The sequence below is a fragment of the Monodelphis domestica genome, chromosome 2 (genome assembly GCF_027887165.1).
Source record: "Monodelphis domestica isolate mMonDom1 chromosome 2, mMonDom1.pri, whole genome shotgun sequence".
In the NCBI taxonomy this organism is placed as follows: Eukaryota; Metazoa; Chordata; class Mammalia; order Didelphimorphia; family Didelphidae; genus Monodelphis; species Monodelphis domestica.
The window spans coordinates 83,928,275-83,954,967 of record NC_077228.1 but is presented as its reverse complement, the minus strand read 5'-3'; the positions used below and the strand labels follow the sequence as shown (position 1 = coordinate 83,954,967).

The 26,693-nt window shown below is 33.5% G+C and overlaps 1 protein-coding gene across 7 annotated transcripts in view; it reads left to right on the top strand.

Annotated features, from left to right (window-relative positions):
* The window catches only part of TPR (translocated promoter region, nuclear basket protein), a 94,584-nt gene that overhangs the window by 27,433 nt on the left and 40,458 nt on the right, over positions 1 to 26,693 (top strand). For all 7 annotated transcript variants that reach the window (XM_016430011.2, XM_056815654.1, XM_007480967.3 and 4 more), the window contains 27 exons: positions 733 to 806; positions 2,223 to 2,319; positions 2,979 to 3,082; positions 4,740 to 4,904; positions 5,301 to 5,393; positions 7,048 to 7,128; positions 7,218 to 7,305; positions 8,526 to 8,666; positions 9,222 to 9,313; positions 9,562 to 9,759; positions 10,486 to 10,593; positions 11,396 to 11,622; positions 13,321 to 13,484; positions 13,837 to 13,973; positions 14,065 to 14,213; positions 15,023 to 15,185; positions 16,916 to 17,050; positions 18,086 to 18,226; positions 19,093 to 19,261; positions 21,325 to 21,491; positions 22,397 to 22,549; positions 23,077 to 23,193; positions 23,340 to 23,543; positions 23,651 to 23,835; positions 24,736 to 24,883; positions 25,268 to 25,405; positions 25,530 to 25,661. In XM_016430011.2, coding sequence (XP_016285497.2) covers positions 733 to 806; positions 2,223 to 2,319; positions 2,979 to 3,082; positions 4,740 to 4,904; positions 5,301 to 5,393; positions 7,048 to 7,128; positions 7,218 to 7,305; positions 8,526 to 8,666; positions 9,222 to 9,313; positions 9,562 to 9,759; positions 10,486 to 10,593; positions 11,396 to 11,622; positions 13,321 to 13,484; positions 13,837 to 13,973; positions 14,065 to 14,213; positions 15,023 to 15,185; positions 16,916 to 17,050; positions 18,086 to 18,226; positions 19,093 to 19,261; positions 21,325 to 21,491; positions 22,397 to 22,549; positions 23,077 to 23,193; positions 23,340 to 23,543; positions 23,651 to 23,835; positions 24,736 to 24,883; positions 25,268 to 25,405; positions 25,530 to 25,661 — 3,770 coding nt within the window. The remainder of the gene's footprint in view (positions 1 to 732; positions 807 to 2,222; positions 2,320 to 2,978; positions 3,083 to 4,739; positions 4,905 to 5,300; positions 5,394 to 7,047; positions 7,129 to 7,217; positions 7,306 to 8,525; positions 8,667 to 9,221; positions 9,314 to 9,561; positions 9,760 to 10,485; positions 10,594 to 11,395; positions 11,623 to 13,320; positions 13,485 to 13,836; positions 13,974 to 14,064; positions 14,214 to 15,022; positions 15,186 to 16,915; positions 17,051 to 18,085; positions 18,227 to 19,092; positions 19,262 to 21,324; positions 21,492 to 22,396; positions 22,550 to 23,076; positions 23,194 to 23,339; positions 23,544 to 23,650; positions 23,836 to 24,735; positions 24,884 to 25,267; positions 25,406 to 25,529; positions 25,662 to 26,693) is intronic.

Sequence of the window (26,693 nt, the reverse complement as noted above, 5' to 3'; positions counted from 1 at the left end):
ATAGTCTAAAGCTTTTGGGTATGCATTGACATTAGGGCTAATGGACATTTTAAACTTATCCTGGTGCAAAATTAAAAAAAAATAATACTGGTAATGTGCTTCAAGTACAAAAAATGAGAGAAAAAAAGAAAACTCATTCTATTGCACATACAAGGAAAAGCAGTAATAAATAAAAAATTCCACACAGGGAATGTACTACTTATAATGGATACTAAAAGGGTGGTCCCTGCACAGGTATGGGTCTTCTTGGGAAAGGATCTCTGATATAATGGGAGAAGCTACTGGGACAAAAGGATACTTAGCATTTGATTAAAATCTGTGGATTCCACCTAAGTCCATTAAATATTTTGAGGTTTATTATTCAGTCTGAGATTCCCTTCTTGGTGGATTGTCATGGGAACCAAGGGCAAGCTTTGGGATCTCCATCTTTCAAGCTGACTATACTTGAGGTTCTCTTAGATTCCACACAATAAAATCACAGATCTGTTCCAAGCCAAAAAATACATTTTGATTAGGTTGGAAATGAATTGAGAAATTAGGAAATGATCAAACCAATCTACTTATAGCTTTGGTCAAGTCAGAGCTTGTTGGGACATCAATTTCCTCAGTTACAAATGGAAGAATCAGATTCTATGGTCTTTAAGGTCCCTTCCAGATCTAAACTTCTATGATTATATTTTTGTACTGAAGTGTTTATATAAATATTTAGTTTTTGACAATTTTTATATTCAGGTCAACAATTGAAGTCAGTGACTGAGAAAAACAAAGAACTGGAAACTGCTCAAGATCGCTATGTCACTGTTCAGGTAAAGTAATCATTGGTCATATGCATGAAGAAGTTTTGCAAATTATTTGTGGTTCAGAAGTTGGTAACTATTTAAGTACAGTTGCTTCTATAGTCCTTTTTGTTTCTACAATTGTTTCTTGGCTATGATAAGTAAAATTATACCAAAATAAAGGTTGTACAGACAATAGATTTATTTCACAGGAAAAAATGTTTTCCGAAGACTAGAGAATAGGGTTGAAAAGAATCCCTAATATATAATAATGGATTTCTTGGCCACCGTGGTGATAGAACTTTAGAACATGGCTACATTAAATTTTTTAATTACATTTTTTTTTGTTTTTGACAGAAAATATTTGAGATACTCTCTTGTTTTTACAAAAGTACTCATCAGAGTTGTACACATACATTTAAACCATTCAGAATTCTTCCTTAAAATAGGCATAATGAAAATGTGATGCCAAGAGCCAGTTTAGCAGTGACAGTTAAGATCCCAAAAGAGGGCAAGGAAAATGACTCAAATACAATTGGGGGTCAGGAGGACCACTGAGACTGGTAACCATCAGAGGTGAGGTTTATTGGGAAGAGGAAGCAAAACAAGCTGGGATCTTTGCACAAGATTTCACATAGACAATGTAAGTAAAGGATTGGTAAAGGTGATACAATATTATTTATATTTACCTCATTGAGACTACACAATGGATTCTATAGGATCATAAATCAACATGTAACATTTAACTTAGATTTTGTATAATTAGAAAATCTTGAACCCTTGGACTTAGTCTCCCAAAATCCTTTTTCCTTCATCCCCAAGTTGTGTCTTTATGTATTATAAATAAGTTGTAACTCTGCCTTACAGTGTCTCTCTTCTCTCATGACTGCAGCTGAGTTAGCTCCCTTTTTAATCTAGCTTTTTATTTTAGTTGTTATTAATAAATCTCATTAAATGTAATACTTGGAATTATTGTATATTACTTTTTAAGCTTACAATTATGGCAACTACAAAAGGAAAAGGATTCTGGGAGATGAAATCCAAGGGTTCAAGATTTTCTAATTACACAATTCTCAAGATAAAGCATACATCAGTGATTTTGTAGGTACAGCTAGTACAAAGAGGGGGAAAGGAGGGGTTTGAGGTGGCAGGCTGAGGAGTGAGCTACATGACTAACATCAGCTGGTCTATGGCCTTAACTTTGCCTGAGGGCCTCAAGCTGTGCTTTCCATGTCAGAGCTTTGCTTGGCGAACTTCAGGCTTTTGCTTCCTACAAAAAGATTTCCACGGTTAAGTTGTAGCTGATTTAAACCAGACAGATGTATTTTCTATGTCTAGAATTTAAGATTTCATGTGACTAGTTCCTGTGTTTTGATAAGTACAGTAATTCTATTATCCAATTTAATATACACTGTTCTTAATTTATACTCTCATTTTAATTGATAGAGCCAGCTTACAAGAGCAAATGAGGAATTAGAAGCTGAGAAAAGAGATTTGGTCAGAACCAGTGAGAGACGATCACAAGAACTTGAATATTTAACTGGTATGAAGAATGTAGTCTAAAATTTTGATTTTTTAATAAGCTATTTTTATAAGATTTATAGAGGAAATCCTAAGTTCCACTCATCTTTCAATTTTGTTAATTTAACATTGTGGACTTTGCAATAAAGATGTAAATTTTGTATTATTTCTTATGATAGGAGAGTTGCTTATATACTCTTTGAAGGATTTTAATTTTTATTGCTTTTTGTATGAGATGTACTCATTTAAAATATAAATACTTTTAAAGTGAGAGAAGTTATACATTGAAATAGATCTATCAGTGACTGGAACCCAAAACATAATTTCCCTACAGATGATGATCTGTTGAGTGCCTTCTCCTCAGAATCTTAGTAAGGGTGTGTGGAAAAAGATGCAAACAGTAGTAACATTTTTAAATGTCATTTTTTGTTCATTTCCTATTGTATTCCTAAATATTAGTGAATGGATTTATTACAAGTGATTGTCAGATTTATAAAACAATTAAGCATGGAATGATTGAATTAAGAAGCTGAATGCCTATTATTTAATGGTGTATTTTGGGTTTTTTTTTTGCATTTAAAGTTTATAGTTCATTCTGTACATATTTACAGGTAAGGTGTAGGTAGGAATTTATACTCTGCAACACTTTTAACAATTTTAATCTTTTTCTGGGTTTTCTAGAGGATGTTAAACGCCTAAATGAAAAACTCAAGGAAAGCATTGCATCAAAGGGAGAGCTCCAGTTAAAGCTAGATGAACTTCAAGCATCTGATGTTTCTGTTAAGGTAATAGTTAGCATGTACAAATTATAATTAGTAATTAAAACTTTTGAAAAACAAGTCTCTAGTAGAGTCAACTGTACTTTTCCATTACTGTTGTCTTAAGAGTTTTTGAGTCTTTTTTATAGTTTTTAATGTTAAGGGTCCAGAGCTGCCACTTTAATTGGGAAGGTTACATTAAGCTGACTAGGACCTTAGGCATGATCTATTCAGATTAGCTTATTTTTGTTAATAATTACTTTTTATCTAAGATGAGAAGCCAGACTAGGGATAAATGAAATTTATGATACTTAACTAAATTACTTCTTATGTATTCTTAATCTACCACCAAGCTCTAAGTTTTCTAGTTATCTTTTGACATAAATCTTCCCCATTTGATTAGTCCATTGGTAATCTTGAAGAATAAGTCTCATAAGCCAGCTTTTTTCAACTCCTTAAGTTTATCTCTATAAAATTTTGTTTCTCTTTTCCCTGGGTAATATGCCAGATTCTGTCTCCCTATAAAACCAAAATCATTCCTTTGTCTCTTTTATGTTATTGAATACCATATAAGCAGAGTGAAATTAAAAAAAAAAAACAACCTTGTTGGAGTTGAGTTTTGTTTATTTTAATCTGATCCTGTGCTTATATAATGAAAACTGAAGTTTTACATCCAGAATCTTGTTGTAATGTCTGCTGCAAGCACTAGCTATCCAGGATCCCATAGGTATATTTCCTGTGATATTGAAATGAGTAAAATCAAGTCATTCAATCAGTCACACTTTTATTCAGCAGTTTTTTTGTTTCATACACTGTCCTCTGCTCAAAGGACAAATACAAAGAAGGAAGCATTTCCTACCTTCAAGGGGTTTATGTTCTGTTTCTGGAGATAAGCCTACAAAAACGTCTGTACAGAATAAATGTAGACAATAGATGCATTGAGGTACAATTAGGTGGTTCAGTGGATTGAGAGCCTGACCTAGAGACTGGAAGTCCTAGGTTCAAATGTGGCCTCAGATACTTCCTAACTGTGTGACCCTGGGCAAGTCATTTAACCCCCATTTCCTCTTTTCTGTCTTGAAACCAATACTTATTACTGATTCTAAGATGGAAGGTAAGGGTTTAAAATAAAAGAACAATTGGCATATTGTGCTGGAGGGTACTGGTAGTTGGAGGAGCATTAGGAAAGGAAGAAAAGCAATCTGTGAGGCAGAGCTGATGAGAGGGTACATTTTTGACGTCGGATATGGCCATGGCAAGACTTGGAGATGAGAAATAGGCTGATACTTGTGAACAACTTGAGAGAAGGCCAGTTCAGCTGGATTGTACAATATTAGTAGAGAAGAATTGTATGATGAGATTGGAAAGATTGGTTTGAACCACATCGTATAGGACTTTAAGAGCTAGTTTCTAAGAATTGTCCGAGGATGGTAATTATAATTATTCTGATTATGTGACATTTTAAAGTGTTCCTGTTTTGTTGCTCATCATATGTATGTCTAATTTAGTTGATTTTTCTGTGAAGTGAAAATTTATTCAAATTATAGGCTGCAAGAAACATCTACATCTTGAATTTAAACAAATAATATAGCTGGCATAATTTAGTTGCCTACCAACTGTAGTTTATGTTCCTTTTTAAATCTTTTTTTATCTTCTTTAAAACTGTTTTCTGTGATTTCTCTAGTATCGAGAGAAACGATTGGAGCAAGAAAAGGAATTACTACATAATCAAAACACATGGCTGAATACAGAACTAAAAACCAAAACTGATGAACTCTTAGCTGTTGGTAGAGAAAAAGGAAATGAAATCCTAGAACTTAAATGTAATCTTGAGAACAAAAAAGAAGAGGTAAGTTAGTAACATAAAAATAGTATCTTTGTGTATGTATAGTCACACCTTTTTATTTTTAGAATTATGTGTGCAAATTACATCAGAGATTTGTTCAATAAAAGTAAAACAACATTCTGATAGGAATGTAGGCATCAGAAATTGAGGATAATAATATTCTGTTGATGAAATAAGAAACCAATTAAAAATGTGTTTAAAGTTTCCCTACAACAGATTTTTTCATATTGTTGTTGATTTGATTTTGAAGATTTTCCATGTTAAACTATTGTATTTTTTGCCAATATCTGTATAAGAGAGTGCTTGATTTTTTTTTTAGAGATTAGATTGTATAATCATGAAATTGAAGTAATGTTAAATTACGTGACTTACTCCTCCCTTTACAAATTTTTCACATAGGTTGTCAGGATGGAAGAACAATTGAATGGCCTGAAAACATCAAATGAAAATCTACAAAAACATGTTGAAGATCTTCTGACCAAATTGAAAGAGGTACATTTAGTTCATTGCTACTTCTTTGAGGATATGAAAGCATTCCTAGTTTCAAAAGTTTAGAGCTAATAGAGACTTTTTAGAGTCATTTAAGGCAGCTAAGTGTTGTCGCTTATGGAATCCTAGGAAACTGACAAGGAAATCACTTTAAAAGACTGATATATATTAATTTAAGGTCGCCTAGGAATTCAGCTATGTAATTCCTAAATGAAAACTAAGTCAGCAGTCAATCTTTTATGGAGTTTAATTACAATAGGAGGAAGAAAGGAATTAGAGATAGAGAGAGAGAAAAAGGGAGAGAAGGGAATAGGGCTTAAATACCCCTTCTGTTTAGGCTGGGCCAAAAGGCCCAAGCCCTTAGATAGCTGGGGCAAAGAAAGGAGATCAGTCCCTATTACTCACGTGACCAAAATGGAGAAACAGTCTCAGAGGCCCCCACTTTCAGCTTCCTTCAGAGCAAGCTTCTCAGGGCACACACCAACCACACCGACCAACTTCTCCACCACCCCCTCGAGTCTTCAGACCCCCCTATCCTTAAGGAAACCATCCAAGTTCCCTCCCCTCGGTCCTCACATCTCCCAATCACCTGTCCATCAATTTCCCTGTGCCAATGGTGGCTCTAGCTTAACCCAGGACCGCCCAGAGGTCTTCTGGCTTTGCACATGTCTGTTGAAGGTCATATTTTCAAATAATTAAATCTTTGATCCTTTGCTACAGCCCTTTCTAAATCCTGTTAACCTGAGTAGGGTAGAGATTGAAATAATTAAATTTTGATCTAGGCTGCAGCCCTTACTCAATCCTGTTAGGACTGAATAGGGTGGAGATTGATTCCAAGTATCTCCATTGTATCAATTCTAAAATCAATCATGACTCAAAGAAATTCCTGTTCTATGCTTAAGCATAGGTCAAAGTCCTTTCCATTGTTCAGCAAAGGGTTTCTGTCCTAAAGTAATCTTAAGAAGGGAAGGAGAAGGAACCTCCCATGCCAATGGGATTCACATTCCAATAGTCAAGACCCACTATCAATAGGAAATTTTTCAAGTATGAAATTTCCCAATGGTGAAATTTCCAACATTTATAAGTCTAAGAAATTTTGAGGTTTACAAAACCCTAACTTCAGATCTGACCTCAGACACTGACTAGATATATAATTCTGGGCAAGCCACTTAACCTCTCTCCACCTTTGTTTCTTTGTCTATAAAATGAGGGTAGTACAAGTACCACCTACTTTCCAGCATCATTGTGAGGATAAAGTGAGATCATATTTGTAAAACACTTTTCAAACCTTTAAGTACTATAAATGCTAGCTACTTTTATTATTAAGTCCAGTCCTCTTATATATAATACTTTACATTTGTAACCTTAACTCTGCAAAAATTATTTTATTTATCAGCCTATAATTTCTAAGACCAAAAACAGACAGTAGATGCTATGTCTAAAAGAGGAAAATACACGTTAATTACTTAAGAGTTTTCCTGGGGGACCAAAAAGTAACAAGATCATTTTAATAAAGGTTGGTTATTATCTGTTTTGGAATGTGATTATAATATAATTTTTATGTAGTCTTGTCATTTAGTAAAAAGCACATTTCCTTACAATCTCTTGTCATCAGTGGTGAGACATTATGGTTATTATGATTTTGTTTGCTTTCTAGGCCAAGGAGCAGCAAGCTAGCATGGAAGAAAAGTTCCACAATGAGCTAAATGCTCACATAAAGCTCTCCAATTTGTATAAGGTAACTGTAGTACCACAAATTTTCATTTCCTGGTCTTATTATTGTTAACTGTTATTTTAACAACTTTTGATTAAACAACATTATTTTAGAGTGCTGCTGATGACTCTGAAGCAAAAAGCAATGAGCTAACTCGAGCAGTAGATGAACTTCACAAGCTTTTGAAAGAAACTGGAGAAGGTAAGAAAGATTCCCAAAGGAAAGATAATTAGTTCAGAGAGGGATCCCTTTCCTCTTTTGTTGTGGATTATGTGATTGATGTAAATCAAGTATATTTTAAATAAGTTCATCTCAGTAATAAAACTTACCTGAAGAATATTAGAGCAATATTTAGAAGTGAAATGTGGTTCCAAGATTATGTTTGGGGGGGGGGGGGGGGAGAATTCTCTATTGAGGGCAGCTGACTGGTTCAGTGGATTGAGAACCAGGCCTAGAGACAGGAGGCTCTAGGTTCAGATCTGGCCTCAGGCATTTCCTAGCTTTGTGACTCTGGGCAAGTCACTTAACCCCCCTTGCCTAGCCTTTACCGCTCTTTTGCTTTGGAACCAATACATAATATTGATTCTAAGACAGAAGGGAAGGGTTTTTCAAACATACTCTTGGTATAATTATGATAGGTCTATTTCTATACTGTAAAAATATGTATGTATTATAATAGGTGTGCATATGTATATAAAGACACATGTATTTTACACTTATTTCCCAGACGTCTTTGTAGTTTCAGCTACTAAAAGTTTTAATCTATACCCAAAACTTTTGAAATACCCTATATATTTGTTCATCACCACCTTATACACAATTACTAATAACAGCTTTTGTTTTTCTTTCTTCCTAATCTTCTCTACCTTATTCTCTGTCAATTTTTTATAAAGTTAAATTTTTACTAATTCTTGGTTAAGGCTATATAGAGAATTGTGACTTAGATTCCCTTTTGGAACCTATAGTAAGCTTTGTCATGTAAGATATACTTCATTGTCTGACTCCTAGCTTTTTAAAAAAAGTATTTAATTCATTATTCATAGGCCTTTAGCCCACATCTCAGAAAGGACAATCCAGTATTTCAGATGAAGAATAAAAAATGAAGTCAAGAATTATTGAATTACAATCCCTTCTTCTTTACCTTTATCTTGGAAAGAGGGATTTTGGGAGACCAAGAGAAACAGGGAGTGTTAAGTACCAGAAGCATGGCTATTTCATATTGTTCAAATGAATTAGGAGCTTATAGTGAACAATAATAAAAGGAATGCTCATTTCCTCCCCTGAATCCAGTTTTCATCCTTAGAAACTACTGTATATTTCAGAGTGGAAAAGTGGGTTTTAAAGGAATAAAATTTAGCATCTTGTAGGTTTCCTTTCATTCTGTGATGCAAGGTGATTTTTTAAAAAAAATTATGTTTTAGCTAATAAAGGAATACAAGATCATTTAATGGAAGTGGAAGAATCTAAAGCCCAAATGGAAAAAGAAATGCTAGAGAAGATTGGCAAATTAGAGAGAGAACTAGAAAATGCTAATGACCTGCTTTCAGCCTCAAAACGTAAAGGTATGAATAATATTTGTAAATAAATGTTTTTAATGACTTGGAGCACAAAAATTGCTGGGTTTTAAGTATATAACAGCCAGTGTATTTAATTAATAGTATTTAAATATTAAGCCTTTCTCTTTAGCTGTGAGGTAAATTATTTCATTTTGCTTTTATTTGACAGTATGTATTATCTTTGAAACTTTTCATAGTATAATGGTACTAGTCTGAGACTTAGATGCTAAGTGACTTGCCTAGTCACCATAAATAATAACAGAGGCAGTATTGAACCTTGATCTCTTGCTAATGTTAAATCCTATACAGTTATAAAGGAAGGGCATTCCAGGCACAGGAGCATCATAAGATATTGAAAAGACAACATTTGAAGCATGATTCAAAAAGTAATATAGTTGGACTGGAGTATAACATGAATGGAGTGGTAATGTAAAATAAGACTAGAAAGGTAGTTAAAATGGAGGTATCAGTCCTTTTATTATGTTGAAAATAATCAGTAACTTTGATTTTTTTATTTTATACAGTAATGGAACATTATTTATGTGTTTATAATATATACAGGAGCCATATTATCTGAAGAGGAGCTTGCAGCTATGTCTCCTACTGCAGCAGCTGTAGCGAAAATAGTGAAGCCTGGAATGAAACTAACTGAGGTAATCATTTCAACTTGAGTATTACAACACATTTCCATCTAAAATGTTCAGAACTCTTTAAGATATTTCTTCTTAGAAAAAAATCATGCTTAAAGTAGAAGGGGGAAGAAAAGTACCCAGTTTTGCAAAATGACTAATTGATCAATGTGACAAAAATTCCTTTTAAAACTCATTTGTGGTCAACATGTTCTTTACTTGCCCCTTTTTACATTATGCTTAGACATGATATGGTACATTTTCTTTTACAGTTGTACAATGCATATGTAGAAACACAAGATCAGTTGCTCTTAGAGAAACTAGAGAACAAGAGAATTAATAAATATCTAGATGAAATAGTAAAAGAAGTGGAAGCAAAAGCACCAATTCTGAAACGTCAACGTGAAGAATATGAATGTGCCCAAAAAGCTGTGGCAAGTTTATCTGTTAAGCTTGAGCAAGCAATGAAGGTGAGTGTACCCTTCTTGGGACCAAATTGGGGAACAGTTAAAGGTATAATATGATCCATTAGTTCATTTTAAAAATGAATAATAACAACTAGCTCAGTGGCTATATAGTAAATAATATAGTAAAAAATGTTCTGTTTGGAGTCAGGGAACAGTTTAAATCTGGGGTTTTTAATTAATCCTTTTGTGACCTTAGGAAAGTCACTTAACCTTTTCTGGTTTTCAAAGAGAGTTTATTATGAGTACTATATGTCTTTCAATTGTTCTTTTGGTTATTGATAATTTTATTAAATCTGACATAATGTTGATATTCACAGTCACATAATATCCAGATCAGTGTCTACTACTATAATGCTTTAAACATATTTCTCTGCCATTATCTATTGCTATATAAGAATTCTATGTGGATTTATGGGATATAGGATAAGGGGGTGAAATTTTTGATCAAAATGAACTGATCTATCTTTCCTATTTGTTACTCAATTTAGACTCAATTTTAAATGATAGCTAATGGTTATGTTGCAATAGCACATATTTAATTTTTTTCCTCAGGTTAATTTAAGAAAGGTTTTTCCTTTTTAATAATTCTCATGTATTATTTTTAATATTACTCTGATATGGTTCCTGAGCACTCTATAATAATTGTAATCCCAGATTTCTTAAAGCAAAATTTTTGTCTTCACAGAAATGCTGATTTTTACCACCCTTAAAATTGTTTCTGGTTTATAGGAAATTCAACGATTACAAGAGGACACTGATAAAGCTAACAAACATTCATCTGTGCTTGAAAGAGACAACCAAAGAATGGAAATACAAGTGAAAGATCTTTCACAACAAGTTAGAAATTTTTAATTTTAGTCCTTTGGTCTTTGTCTAATTCCACCATTTGGGATCAGTGTCCCAAAATTTCCTTTAAATAGTTCCTTTGGTTAATAAACTTTGCATTTGGGGGAATCAGAATTGATTTGCTTTACATCAAATAGCACTAAACAATGAAATTCTTAGAAGATTAGTGTCTAATTTCTGAGTTACTTTGTCATATTATATCATCCTATTGATATTGCTGGAGTGTCTTGAAAATTGAAAGTTGCAGTTGACAACTTTTTTAGATATTAAGCACAATTTTACTTAAATCAGAATTGCTTGGACTTAATAGACTTAACCAAGAATTTCTCTTACCTTATGATGTCAACATCCAAATGATAAATTGGAAGGCTTTTTTGGGTTCTTAATTTCTGTACTACTACTACTTATAATAACAAATATTAACAGAATTTTAAAGTTTGCAAAGCACCTTACATTTGCTAACTCATTTAATCCTTACCTATCCTTATGGGGTAGCACTATTACTCCACTTTACAAATGAGGAAACTGAGCTTCATGGAAGTTATATGACTTCACAATCACATATCTAATAAGTAACTGAGGCTTACTTTAGATCGAGATGTTACTGCTTTGCAGATCTCATGCTTTCCCCACCGTGCTAACTAGTTGTTAGGGTCAATTTTTTTCCCTCCACTCTTGAGTTTTCCATATAAGTACATGAGAATCATTTCTATAAAATTTGCTTTCTGCTCTAAATATCTTATTTTTTTTCAGAACACAGCAGTATTTTAATAACATTGGCATCTTCTCTTAGATTAGAGTTCTCTTGATGGAACTTGAAGAAGCAAGGGGTAATCATGTAATTCGTGATGAAGAAGTGAGTTCTGCTGACATTAGTAGTTCATCTGAAGTAATATCACAGCATCTAGTCTCCTATAGGAATATTGAAGAACTCCAGCAACAGAACCAGCGCCTTCTGGTAGCACTTAGGGAGCTTGGGGAGACAAGAGAAAGAGAAGAACAAGAAACAACTTCTTCAAGGTAAAAAGTTGAGAGCTCATTAAATAATCTACTTGTTTATTTTGCAGTAATAATGAATGAAATGGCCAGCCTTTGATGATTTGTATGATGAGTTTTCTTTCTCTCTTGTCATGGGTTTTTGTTTTAACCATAGGAAAATTAAAAGAATAAATCATTAAAATTTTCATATACACAATAAAAATGAGAAAATAAAAAATAAATGTGACCCAAGACTAAAGTTTTGCAACTAAATTATGTATGGTAGGTTTGATCTATTTAAATCCTTTCAGGTTTTAATTAAGCTTCTATTTAAATTTTATTTTTAATGTAATCTTTCTGCGGAGATTACTGTCCTTCCTTCTCTATCACCTCTACACTAAAGTTTTTTAAACCATAGCAAAGGATCAGAGAAGGACTTGAATACTCTACAAAGTAGACGAGATGAAGGTAGCTGATGATTGAAAAGACAGTTGTCTCATTCTTATTTAGCTTCTGTTTTTGCTACTAAGGAGAAGGATGTTTGAACTGATACAGATGGAATGTTTAATTAGGGGGTTGAGAGACAAGAGAAATAAAGTAAGAGACCATCTTAGTCACAGCATATGGCCCAGATAAACTACATCTTTTGAGTACTAATAGAATCAGCAGATAAGGTTGTTAAAGTACTTGTAATATCTAAATGATCATGGAAAATGGAAACAGAACTTCAGGATTGTGTAAAGTCAAATATTGTCTCAATTTGCAATAAAAAAAGGAGAAAAAAATTTCATTAAAAAATTCAATAAATTAAAAGGAATTTTCTAAATATGGGTCAGTAACCTTCATTTTAGTTTCTAACAAAATTCTAGAACAAATTATAAAAGAGTTGATGTTCATCTAGAAAGCACTGATCTTGAAGAGCCATGATGACTTTGTCATAAATCATTGGTCATGTCAGTCTTATCATCTTTCCTTTTTTTTTTATGGTTTACTAAGCTGACATGATGAGAATATTATAGGTATTGCATAACTAGATTTTATTTTTTTTTTAATTTAATTTTGATTTGATCCAGCATACCTTTATTAAGTATTTACTGTGTGCAAAGCATTATATTATTAGACCCTAGGATACAAAGACAAAGATTGTTGGGAATCAATGTGCATAATTCCCTATAAATAGCACATATGATAAAAAATTAATTATATAATATGTTTAATGTTTAAAGGTCCCTCTAAATGCTAGGTACCGTTTGGATTCTCAGTGGCATTAAATGGAATTTTTCAAAACATTCAGATTGTTTAGATTAAGTAAAAGTAGCCAGAGAAAAAATTCCTGTGTTGAAAATTACCTATTGTTTACAGCATTAATTTGATTTCTATTTTGTGTTGCATATCCTATTCTTGTATGCTTGGAATTTCCTCTCCCCATTATCCCATTAAAACCTAACTCATTCTTTAAAAGCAAGCTTAAATGCCCCTACAAAACAGTCTTTCTCCCATTAAATCCCACACATTTTGTTTTGATCCTTTATTGTCATATGTATTTCATGTCCACCTACTACTCTATAAACTCTAGAACACATATACCATGTCTTATCTAGACTACACATCTTCCTCACCCCCTAGCAAAGGAAGATAGATGTAATATTATAATAGAAATTCCTGTACTGATTTCTGGAAGAACTATCTATGTAGTCACAGACATTTTCTCTAAAGTATGTCATTATTTTTTTCCTATAGAATTTCTGAGCTACAAATTCAGCTTGAGAGTGCTCTCACTGAATTAGAACAACTTCGTGAATCCCGACACCATCAGATGCAGCTTGTTGATTCTATAGTCCGTCAACGTGACATGTATCGCATTTTGTTGTCACAGGCAACAGGAGTTGTCATTCCATTGCAAGGTAGGTTAGCATATGTTATTTAAGCTTCCAGATATTTTGGCAAACAAATTAAGTATGTTTCTAAAATCTATGTTAAGTAAAGATTTGATACTAACAATGTTTTTTCTCAGTCATATTCATTTGCATTTTTTGCTTTCAAAATTCATAAGCTCCTAAATGATTTGTTAGCTTGACTCATATGATATCTCCAGCTCTCACTGAATAAACAATGAAGGATACTTACTTATGCTGCCAACTTCTGTAATTTGACGATTAGTGTCTTTTGCTTTTTTTTTTTAATAATGAAGTAAATACAGAAACTTAAAAACAGCTGATAACCAGTTGTATATATTCTAATTTTATTTTTATGAAGCTTCAAGCTTAGAGGATGTTTCCCTTATGTCCACACCAAAACATCCTTCAGGTGTGTCACAGGCAATCTCTACTCCTACTCCAATTTCTACAGTTGAGTCAACAGAGGCAATAGAAGCCAGGGCTGCACTTAAACAGGTATAACTCTTGTTTCTCTTTCTCTGGGGCAAATGTTAATTTTAAGAAGGAAAGTTTAAAACATCTGCCAATGATTGTTCTTAATATTTAGTTGCAGGAAATCTTTGAAAACTACAAAAAAGAAAAGGCAGAAAATGATAAAATTCAAAATGAGCAATCTGAGAAACTTCAAGAGCAAATTACAGATTTACGGTCGCAGAATACCAAGATTTCCACCCAATTAGATTTTGCTTCAAAACGGTAAATTAGTTTTAGTTTATGTTAAAAGACTCATTTTATAATTTGCAGTTTCATTCTGAGATTGTGAAATATAGAGTGCCTTTTTCATTAGAATCTAGCATAAGTTCACTATGGATTTTTAGGATTTGTTGGGGTGTTTTTTTTTTTTAGCTAATCAATAATAAGGATTTTAATATATTAAAAATGATTAGTTTACTATTATGGCACAATGAAGTGTTATTACAATTTCATAGGAAATTTGTTGCACATATATTCCAGTTTGATCTCTTTAACATAGAGCCATGTTGGCAAGCTTATGGCCTGTGTGCCAGAGGGGGCGGCTCTCCTCCCCTTCTCCACCATGCCTAAGAAAATGTCATCACCCACCCCTCTGCCCAGCAGCCTATTGGGAATGCTTCCTCACTTCCCTGTATGGGGTAAGTGGGTATGAGCGTTGCAGTTTGAACACTCGGTCTCTAAAAGGTTCATCATCACTGACAGAGAGCATTTGCTGTATTTTTATTCTGACAGGAGTATAAGGAATAAGCCTTTTGGTCCAAACGTAGACTTCCCACCTAAAATCAGATCTCTTTGAAAAGGAAAAAAATATATAGTCATTCACTGCAAAATCGTAGTAACTTAGGTTACATTCTGGTTTCATACAAGACAGATTTAGGAGAAAAGTAATCCTAGTTTTGAACTCTTATGGCATATATTTCTTCAATCTATTTAGATAAAAAAACAGTTGACATTTTAAGAATTAAATGCTTAGTTTTAGAATTTATTAATACTCCTAATTATTAACATGTTTTTATTTTTTATAATGCAAGTTACGAGATGCTACAAGATAATGTGGAGGGATACCGTCGAGAAATTACATCCTTACAAGAAAGGAATCAAAAACTCACTGCAACAACTCAAAAGCAGGAACAGATCATCAATACAATGACACAGGACTTGAGAGGAGCAAATGAAAAGTTGGCAGTTGCAGAAGTGAGATTAATTTTCCTTTTATAGGTTTTAACTAAAAGTGCTCTTACACTTTTCTTTTAAAGACAAGTTTCTTTTTTAAATTAACATACAGCTTGATATAACTTAGGATATTTTTGGATCTTCGAGCTGGTTTATGGATAACAAATGATCTTTACCATATAGGCCTAGATTATTTAGTTTTGGAAGATAGAGATAGAGACTAGGACTAGGTCTGTGCTTTCATTAGTATAGCGGAATTGTTCTCAAAGTGTTGTCTGATGACCCCATTGTAGTCCTCACAGTCAAAACTATTTTCCTGATAACAAAATGCCTTGATTTCTAATACTATAAACATTGATAGTTATAGCCCACATAAACAACATTTTGGGGGAACGAGTTCTCAATTTTTAAAGGTGTCCTAAGAGGGACCCGCATAGTTCTACCAGCAACTTTATTAGTATTTCAGGTGTGAGGGCCTGTACCAGAGAGGAGGCAGTGTCAGAGGAGAAGGGGGAAGAGGGGGGCTATATTCAAGAGATGTTATAAAGATTAAGTCATTAGACCTTGGCAATAGTTTGGATATGGGGAGATGAGAGAGAATGAGGACTGGAAGTAATTAAAAACTGAAACTGAATGCTCTCTTTTTTCCGGGATTTTCCATTCTGTTGATTAAAAACATATATTATTTTTAAGAGAGCTGGGAAGTTATTGACATTTCTATGTCCTAGAGTCATAGAAATCCCACTTCATTTCTGGGAATAGTAAGTGTCACCTATCAGATTGAGGTAAAGAACTAGCTTAAAGCAGTACAGATTTATCTTTATAGTATTTTTGTGACACATGCTCCCGATAGTAGGGAGATAAGTAAGTGTTGTAGTTTTAAAACCTCTAAACTTCTGGGCTCTTGGTATTCCATGGTACTCTAAAAAGAAGTTTATTGGCCTCCATGGGTGGATAGAGAAAGCATTTATTAAGTACTATGCTAAACTAGGGATAGAACTATCAAAGTGACTCATTCCTACTTAAGAAGGTCTCTCTTATCTCCCAGACAAGACATATAAGAAAGTTCAGTTGCAGGGCTGATGGAGAGCCTTGAACAATCTTAGTTGTGTGTAGGATTGGTAAGTTCTAGTGGTCTTCCATCTCATTAGAAAGATTGTAGTTGATGACTCATGGCTTATCCAACTGACATAAGCACCATTATAGGGTCTGGACAGGTGAGGGGTCAAAAGAAAGGTTTACTTTCTGTCAGCTCTTCCATCCCCCCAGCCTTACTCATACACACGGAGAATCCTGGGAAAATTTAAGGAATAGGGTAAGAGAAGATATAAAAAGACTTGCTAGCTTTGTCTTCATCCCTATATACATAGCCTATGGAATTGGGTTAGGGAGAGAACTGTTTAATGGCATTCCCCCACTGACCCCAGGAAGCACTCAGTGGCTCCACATCAATTGTTTATCATAATTAAAGGACTGCTTTCCTTGGTGCCTTAATATCTTATAGGATTTCAATTTAGTTCATATTAGGTATTCTAAACATGCTTATTGAATTGAATGTGTTTTATTATTTTTTTTTTGGTCCATATTTGTCCCATGTGCTAATCTTAAATGTTGTATAAGTTTAATATTGACTTGGCAATGAAGTGTTTATAAATATTTTATAATTTCTCATTTTATTCTTAAAACAAATCTGAATTCTGTATTTCCCGTTTTCCCCCCATAAAACTTATCATTGTTTTTTTTCTTTTAAGGTAAGAGCAGAAAATCTGAAAAAGGAAAAGGAAATGTTGAAATTGTCAGAAGTTCGCCTCTCTCAGCAGCGAGAATCTTTGTTAGCTGAGCAAAGAGGACAAAATTTATTACTAACTAATCTGCAAACAATTCAGGTATTCCACTAAAATGTTGCGGGGGTATGTCATTATATTAAAAATTATCAGCCTATATTTTGTTTATATATATGTACTTATACATATATATAAATTTGGGTAGGGAGTTTTGGATCAACTTCAAAAACATTTTAGTAACTTCATTTTAAATAAATTAAATTTATTTTCTTTTGTAAATAAAATTATTTTATTCTGTGCATTTAAAAGCATTATTCTGAGGAGTCTGAGCTTCACCAGATTGTGAAAGGGGTCCATGTCACAAAAAATTTTAGAAACCTAATTTAGGAGGCTATTCACAAAATACCACTCTTATGAGTTAGATTTGTTTTAATAAACATGGAGTTTGACACCTTAAAATGTTATTTTTCTGATTAAAACTTTAAAAGGACTCTTAATGTTTTGCTCAGAAGTTTATCTCTAACTTATGAAAGAAATGTGCTATTTAATAGTCTCCGGGACTTGAAATTTTTTATCTTTCCTTCAAAATAAGACCAGTAACAAATTTTTTTTTCATTGACATGATCGCAAAACTTTAAAGTTTTAAAGTAAAGGAATTTTCTTTTGTAGTTACATACATAGTGCTTCACTTTGAGAAAACTCTGAAAATAATTTCTTAGTATAGGTAGTCTGGTATTTGGAATGTTCAAGTAAGTATGTACTTTTGTTTTTTAAAAATACTTCTGTTAGTAACCTTTTCTTTGTGCTAGACTAAAGAGCTTATGATGATTCTTTCAATGAACTTTTTAAATTCTGTTGATCTTCACAATGCCCCTTAGAAACTCTCGCTTTCTTTAAGCCTCAGGTATCATGTACTGACTTCTTTCCATATTCTATCTTCACTTCTCTTCCCCTGATTTAGTTTTTTTCTAAATTTTTGTATGTGCACATATTTCTATCAATAGAATATGAGCTCTAAGCTCAGGGACTAATTTCATTATTGTCTTCACATTCTCATTACCTCACACTTTATAGGTGCTGAATACATGTGTTTTTATTTATTAATTTTTTTAAAGCCTTATCTTTCTTTTTCTTAAGGGAATACTTGAGAGATCTGAAACAGAAACTAAACAGAGACTTAATAACCAGATAGAAAAACTTGAACGTGAGATAGCTCAACTAAAGAAGAAGTTAGAAAATGAAGTAGAACAAAGACACACACTTACAAGAAATCAAGATGTGAGTATATTTGAATAGATAATTGTTGTGGTGGATTTCTGCCTGTGTGAACTTTAGGCAAGGCACTTAGACTCTTTGGGCCCCTGACTGCAAATTACCTGTCTAACTTAGCTCATAATATTTCCCACCTTCATGTTTGAGTTATCATTCCCTAAGCTCCTCCTTCCTTCTTTCTTTCCTCACTGACTTTATAAATAAATATTTCCCATACTATAGAGTGATTTCCCCCCTTCATCCTCTGCCTTTTGAAACCCTTGTCTTCAAGGACCAAATGAGCTATTGGTCTATATGAAGCCATTACAGATTTCCCCAAAATATCACTGGTCACTCAAATTTTTCATAACATTTTCTGGTAGTCTCTCTTATTGCAACTTCTATAACTTGTATAATCATTCTCCTTGTACTCATCCATGTCCATGTTCCCTTCTGATAGATTGTAAACTTGATAACAAGGGTTGAATTTTATTTCATCTTTTTTTTTTAACCCTTACTTTCTGTCTTAGAATCAGTACTTAGTATCAATTCCAAGGCAGAAGAGTGGTAAGGGCTAGGCTATTGGGGTTAATAAGTGACTTACCTAGGGTCATATAGCTAGGAGGTACCTGAGGTAGGAATTGAGCCCAAGTCCTGCCAACTCTAGCCATGGCTCTCTTATCCACTGAGTCACCTAGCTGCCCCTTTGTTTCATCTTTATACTGCCATCATCTAGTCCAGTACTTTAGTGCTTAATAAATGTTTATTTTTAAGTGTTTTCTCTCAGCCATTTAAGTGATCACAGGAAAGGAAACATGAGAATATCTGGTTTAAACCAGAACATTCTTGAAATTTGGTGTGTTATAGTAAGGTATTTATATCATCTTTTACAGGTTCAGCTTTTAGATACCAAGAGACAGCTGGAGACTGAAATAAACCGTCACCTTAATACAAAAGAACTGTTAAAAAATGCTCAGAAAGAAATAGTTACATTGAAACAGCAGCTCAGTAATATTGAAGCCCAGCTTGCTTCCCAGTCAGCACAGAGAGCTCTTGGAAAAGGTAAACTATATTTATGATCTGTACAATATCTGGCATGCAAAAACTGCATTATAGACTGGTCAATTCTAGAGAAGAAAAGAAATGCTGACTAGAATTTCTAGAGCATTAAGTTGGTAGTTTTAATTCTTGTGAATATTTTTTCATCCTGGCATTAAAATCAGAACCAAATGATGTTTATATTCTTAATCCATTTGATCCTCTTTGGGAAGTTGACTATAGGTCTTTAACATGTCCCGAGTGATCAACTTAATATGCTCCATGTTTTCCAACTGTTGAAAGCATCTAACCGAATGTCAGAAATCCTTCATTCTAACAGCTTCAGTTTATTTGTGAGGAAACTCAAGCCCAGAATAAAGTGATTTGCTCAAGGTCACACTACATAGGGAATAAGTGGTGGAACTATATTCGCGTTAAGACCATTATACCATTTGGTAAGGACAGTCATTGATAAGAATGATTGAGTCAATTAAAAAAACACTAAAGGTAATTGATAACTTTTCCAGTGAAGTGGTATTTCCTCTCTGTAGGGTAGTCCAAAAATCTTAGTAGTTTTAAGCTATTAAAGCCTAAAACTGCCCTTACAACTTTTTGAATAACCCGTATTATTAATGAGAAATTCCTAGGTAAAAGATAATATTTCAGGAAGCTTTGCTTCACATTGAGAAGTACACAAAGCAAATAAAAATCTTTAAATAGTGGTCGCTGAGGATTTTTTTTTTAAGCTAAAGTAAATGGACACGTATAAATCAATATGGTCAATGCTGCTGGCCAAAATGACTTGTTAGACTAGTTTTCCACATCAGCAGGCTGTATGGGGAGAGGTTGGTTTGAATTACCCTGGAAATACCTTTTAGCACTAAATAATATAACTTAAGATTTTAAGGTGGATTGTTAATGACTCAGTAGGCTGAGAGAGTTGTTGAGAGGTTCCATCTGGATAAGGGCTTTTTCAAGGAAATATTAATACTTGAATTTCTATCTCAAAACATTATTTACCCAATATTTATGTTAAGGAAAAACTGATAATAAAAGAAAGTAGGTAAAAAGTAAGTTACAGAGGGAGGACACAGGTCTGCTTTAAGAGAAGTTTGTTAACAAGATAAGAATAGTAGATAAAATGAAAGGATAGGATTGAATGGAATGGGGAAATGGGGAGAGCTGGGGCTGACTTTCATGTGCCTGTGGGAGTAATGCATTGTTAGGGAAGTGTAAAGATTAAAATTAATTTTCAATACTCTATTTTAATACTGTTTATTAAATCAACTTAGAGCACAGAGGAATTAAAAAAACTCCAGCAAGCACCCAAAACCCTCCCTCCTTCCCCCTAGTATGACCCAGAGAGCCTGCATGGGCAGAAAACGGGAACTCAAAACTCCATCCACATAAGTAGCTGCACAAACAGGAAAAGGAAAAGGGAATTGTGGGAAATGTAGTCCCTAGGGTTCAAGATTCTAAATCAATACAGAAGGGAGTTTTGTCCAAAGAAAACACTATCATTTTAAAGATTCAACATCACAAGAATTTTTGTCATTCTCTCTTGGAGCATTGTTCTCTTTCTGAAATGAATGTCTATACATGACCATATTGAAGCACTTTTTTATGTACCACTTTTATGTTTGGTATTAAGAGGAGATAATGGCAAACTTGCCTTTGTGAAGCTAATAGTCAAGTTGAGTGGGAAAGATAGGAGAGTAAGACCCCAAAACAAATATTCATGCTAACTATGTTATATATAAGCACAATAGATTTAAAGATTTTAAAAATCTAAAAATAGATTTAAAAGGAAGCGCAAAGGTGATTAAGGTAGGTTTTCAGTGGTATTTTGGATTTTTAAAAGGTATAAGAGACCATCCCAAAGAGGGAAACATTGAGCCATCATAGAGGGACTATTTCCAGAAGAATGTAAGCTTCTTTAGTTTTTGTTTCATTTTTATCTCTGTAGATTTTACTGTATAGTTGTGAACCACATACTAGTATTTAATATATCTTGAATTGTATCCTGAAATATCTGTAAATGACATGCTGGTTATTTTTTACATTAAATTTAAATATCATTATTTTAGGCCAGTCTACTACTAAAGAAGACATTGATGACCTTATAAGTCAGTTAAGGCAAGCTGAAGAGCAGATTAATGACCTGAAGGAAAGACTCAAGACAACTTCTAGTAATGTGGAACAATATCGAGCTATGGTTCTTAGCTTAGAAGAATCTCTAAACAAGGAAAAACAGGTAAGCAATATGTGAAGATACTGACAGTCTAGAATCTATTGGCAACTTGTCATTTACTTAATATATTTAATAGCAATGATTCATTTCAATCACACTTTTATTAGCAAATTTTTAACTGTTTGATTTTTCATTCAGTCTTGAATTACTTTTCAACTGATATTTCTTCCTGTCAGTTATCTTAGAAGTGAATGTCAAATCAGTGTATACATCTCTTCCCATTTCAGTCACAGATTAGGTAGATTTTACTGTGTAATTTAAATACTTGTTCACATATATCTCTGATGCTTACTGCTGTGTGAATCTGGACTCTTGTGAAACAATCAGTGCTCTGGGTCTTCTCTGTAAAAACTAAATTAACTCTTCAGTATATTTTGTAAGTTATTGGATGTTCTGTTTAATTCAGACATTTTTATTAAACACCCACTCTTCCCCCAGACACTGTGTTACATACTTAGGAAATCCTGGGGCGTGGGGAGGGAATGAACAATTCTTAGTTTCAAGGAGCTTACATTATATTAGGGAAAAAGCTATATAGAAAATTAAGAAAGTAGATATAAATTAAGTTGAAGGTCTATTTCAAAGGGAAGTTTGTTAAGATGGAGTAGTGGATATGATGGAAGGATAGGATTGAATGGGATGGGGATATGGGAAGAGCTGGCACTGAGATGTTCAGTTATCTGTGGGGATAGTGGTGAAGGAAGAATGTTTTGTCCAAGTAAAACATTTCATTTTTAAGACTCAAGATCATAAGTTTCAAGGAGCTTACATTATATTAGGGAAACAATAAGACAAGTAGACTGTCTAATGCTGATTTTTTTTTTCGCCTATAGTTTCCAGTCTGGTATAACCTAAAATTAATTGTATAACTTATTTTTGAATCCTTAATTTCTGTTGTATATGACAAGGTGACAGAAGAGGTACGTAAGAATGTTGAAGCTCGTTTGAAAGATTCAGCTGAGTATCAGGCACAGCTGGAAAAGAAACTAATGGAAGCAGAGAAGGAAAAACAAGAACTTCAAGATGAAAAGCGCAGAGCACTTGAGAGTATGGAGCATCAGGTAGATTTGGTACCCATGCCACTAGCCTGTTACTTTGTTTGGTTTGCTACTTTGTTCTGCCTTAATCTACTTTTCTTGTGCAGCTTTTATGCTTACACTTAAAAACTGCCCTCTTAGTCCTTTTTCTTTAGCTCATGTTTATAGCATCAAGAATTATTAATTGCATACCTATAGTGATAGAAGAGGTTATTTCAAATCACCAATTACTTTCATTGTATTCTTGTTGTATTTTTACACCAGAGGTCAAACATGAGCATTTTTTGCCAGTAGCCCTTGAGTGGAACCCAAACCAGATTAAGATGTAATTGAGAAATTGTTAACAAAATGAATAAAAATACATTAAAATGTAGATTATGAATATGTGATTTTCTCAGTATACAAGCTTGCAGGGACCATTAGTACAATATAATGGCCTCATTACTATTTGAAATTAAAACTACCTCTTTACACAGCAAAAGTTTTCTAAATTGTATTTTTGTAATTTTAAAGCAAATATAAATTAAATTTTTTTTTCTTTCCTGCTTTAGTTGTCTGAATTAAAGAAGACTCTCACTAGTGTTCAAAATGAAGTTCAAGAAGCTCTTCAGAGAGCAAGCACAGCTTTGAGTAATGAACAGCAAGCCAGACGGGATTGTCAGGAACAAGTTAGTATATTCTAGGTTTTTAAAAGTTACTTCAAAAGGAGAGAGCCATAAAAGTGTCCTGTAGCTTTTCATCAACATGTTTTCTTTTGAGGAATTCAAAATGGACTTACAGATGTTAACTTTTTATTTTTTGTAACTTATTATAGGCTAAAATAGCAATAGAAGCTCAGAATAAATATGAACGGGAACTGATGCTACATGCTGCTGATGTGGAAGCTTTGCAGGCTGCCAAAGAACAAGTTTCCAAAAACTTATTAGTGCGTCAGCAATTGGAAGAAATGGCTCAGAAAGCAGAATCACAGTTGTTGGAATGTAAAGCCTCTTGGGAGGAAAGAGAGAGAATGTTAAAGGTATGTTTGTTCATAGATGTGGAAACATTGAATAATATTTTTAAGACAGTTTTCTAAATGATCATTGTCAAGAATTAAAACATTTTAACATGTTTTTTTATTTATAGGATGAAGCTTCCAAGAGTGCCTCTCGCTGTGAAGATTTAGAAAAACAAAATAGATTACTTCATGATCAGATTGAAAAATTAAGTGACAAGGTTGTGACCTCTATGAAAGAAGATGTTCAGGGTTCATCAAATGTCTCTCTAAATGAAGAAGGCAAATCCCAAGAACAAGTCTTAGAAATTCTCAGGTAAATTAAATTCATTCAAGACAGTTTACTTTTGTGTCTTAGAATGAATTCATTTGGGCTTAGGGGGTTAAATTCTCTTAGCCCTTTCTTTGCTGTGTCTTACTAATAAAATACAGAAAATGTAAGGAGGAGATTTTGTAATATTCTGTAATGCTATACTTTCTAGCTATGGGTTACTTTGCTGTGGGTAACAAGTTAGTTTCATACTCTTATGATTTGTTTTTCTTATTGTTAATCAGCAAAACAGTTGCCACCCATTTTTTTCAATACTTTTGGAATTCAGCTATTTGCTACTTTTAAATTCTTACTGGAAGTAGAAATGTATTTCTTCAAATCTAAAGGAGATTGTTGCCTATTGGATAAGAGAACTAACCTCAAAACCAAGAACCCTCAGCTTCTAGTCTTGCTTTTGACATATACTAACTTTCAAATCCCAGCCAAGTCATACCACCTTTTAGCACTCAAAGCAACTCTCTAAAAGTGCAGAGAAGGTGCTGACCTGTAATGATTGAAGGAGTTACCAGTACCAATGAAATTACAGGTATATTCCCTATTATCCTACAGAATAAAACAAAATTCCATTCTCCATTTTTATTCACTTGCTGTTGGACATATTTTATAGAGGATTTATACATTACATATTGTATTGGACTAGATCTAGCTTTATCCATAAGTCTTTGAAACAAAATAAAGAAAGTAAAAGGTTCATTGATTTTGCACCATTTTTAGCATTTTTGGTCACTTTCTGTACTGTAATTAAATTCTTCTGAGTTTTCCCTTATCCTTTAAAGAATTGAAGCATAAGATTATCAGCACTAGAAGCTTTAGGTTGGGTTACTTTTAAGTAAGCTTCACAAAGGCACACTTTTCATAAATATTAAATGTTTTTCTTGGTTCTAGGTTTATACGACGAGAAAAAGAGATTGCAGAAACGAGGTTTGAAGTAGCCCAGGTAGAAAGCTTGCGTTACAGACAACGGGTAGAGCTCCTAGAAAGAGAGCTTCAAGAGCTGCAAGATAGTCTAAATGCTGAGAGAGAAAAAGTCCAGGTATATGCCTTTATAGTATCTTTGGAATTTTAAAAAATATATTATTTTGAAAACAAGGAATATCATATAACTTTTGCCACTTTCTCCACCAACCCAAATCTTTTACTAGAATTGCCATTTTACCTTTAAAATTTATCTTTAATTCATATTTACATGAATTCTTTTACTCTTTCAAAAAATTACTACTACTTTTGCTTTGGTTCCCAATCTTGAACATGTTCACAAAGTTAGATAAATGTATACATAATTAGAAATAAAAATCATATTATAAAGACTTGAGTGCATACTCCAACTCTTCCCACTCCCATTTTCTCCCCTCAAGCAGGAAGATGCTTAAAATCTCCTGGGATTTTTCTTCTTTGTTGTTTCTTTTTTAACCTCTAGGTAACTGCAAAAACAATGGCTCAGCATGAAGAACTGATGAAGAAAACTGAAACAATGAATGTAGTTATAGAAACCAATAAGATGCTGAGGGAAGAAAAAGAGAGACTGGAACAAGAACTACAGCAGATGCAAGCAAAGGTTTGTAACTTACTAATTTAGACATGAAGAGTACAGGAGGTAAAACAGGATTTTTAAAGTTTTTTAAATGTTATTTTCATTTATATCAGTCAAAATAGCATTGGTAAGGTATTTTGTTTTCCAGGTTAGGAAACTGGAGTTAGATATCTTACCATTACAAGAATCAAATGCCGAACTCAGTGAGAAAAGTGGTATGTTGCAAGCAGAGAAGAAATTGCTAGAAGAAGATATCAAACGCTGGAAAGCACGTAATCAGGTGAATAATTTGCACATTCACAAAGTTTTTGGTCAGGAACTAATTTGTAGATTTAAAATTAACTTTTGAGAAGTAGCATGGCCTAATGGATTAAGAGTTAGTCTCAAAATCATTTCTCATTGCCCCAGGTAATGTGCTAAGAACAGAAGTGTCAGACTTCCAGCCAACAGATAGAAGTGACTCCCAAGTGTCAGGAAACAGAAATGTAATTGGGAAATGTTTAATAACATCAATAAAAATACAGGGGGCAACTGGGTGGCTCATTGGATTGGGAGTCAGGCCCAGAGATGGGAGGTCCTACATTGAAATCTGGCCTCAGACACTTCCTAGCTGTGTGACCCTGGGCAAGTCACTTAACCCCCATTGCCTAGCCCTTACCACTCTCTTGCCTTAGAACTAGGTAAGTACTTCAAATGAATGAACGAATGAATGAATGATACAGTAAAGCAAAGATTGTGTTAAGTTGAAGTTTTCTAAGTCACTAAGCAACCTGCAAGCTTATTTTTCTATTTGAGTTTGACACTGCTGTTTTGGAAGTATCCAAACGAAGAGGTCCCTAACTAATGAAATCCCCTGGTCCATTTCCCTTCCTACTCCTCCCTCCCCCACCAAAAAAAAATTTACTTTGAGTAAAACTGAAAAAAATAATAAAAAGTATTTCTGCTGCACATTTATACAAATGTCATCCTTATATCACTTTTGATGGTACAGATTTGTATTTATGCCAAATACCAAGTCTTTTCCTTCAAGCTTAGCCTTCATTTGTTCTGGTTTTTAAGCTAGGTGTTGTATCCCAGTATCTAAGTTGTCTTTGGTTTTACTTTATTTATGAAATAGAATAATTCCACAGCACTTAGGTTCAAGGGACTGTACAGAGGAGGTACAAGGCTAAACCACAGCCCTTGCCCACTTATAGAGAAACTGTTAGACATGAGAATCTGATGATTAAGATAATTTTTGGAAGATTGTGGAATTCCTTCAAGATTACTAAATAAAATGGTATTTATACTTTATAGTTGATATTTTTTTAAA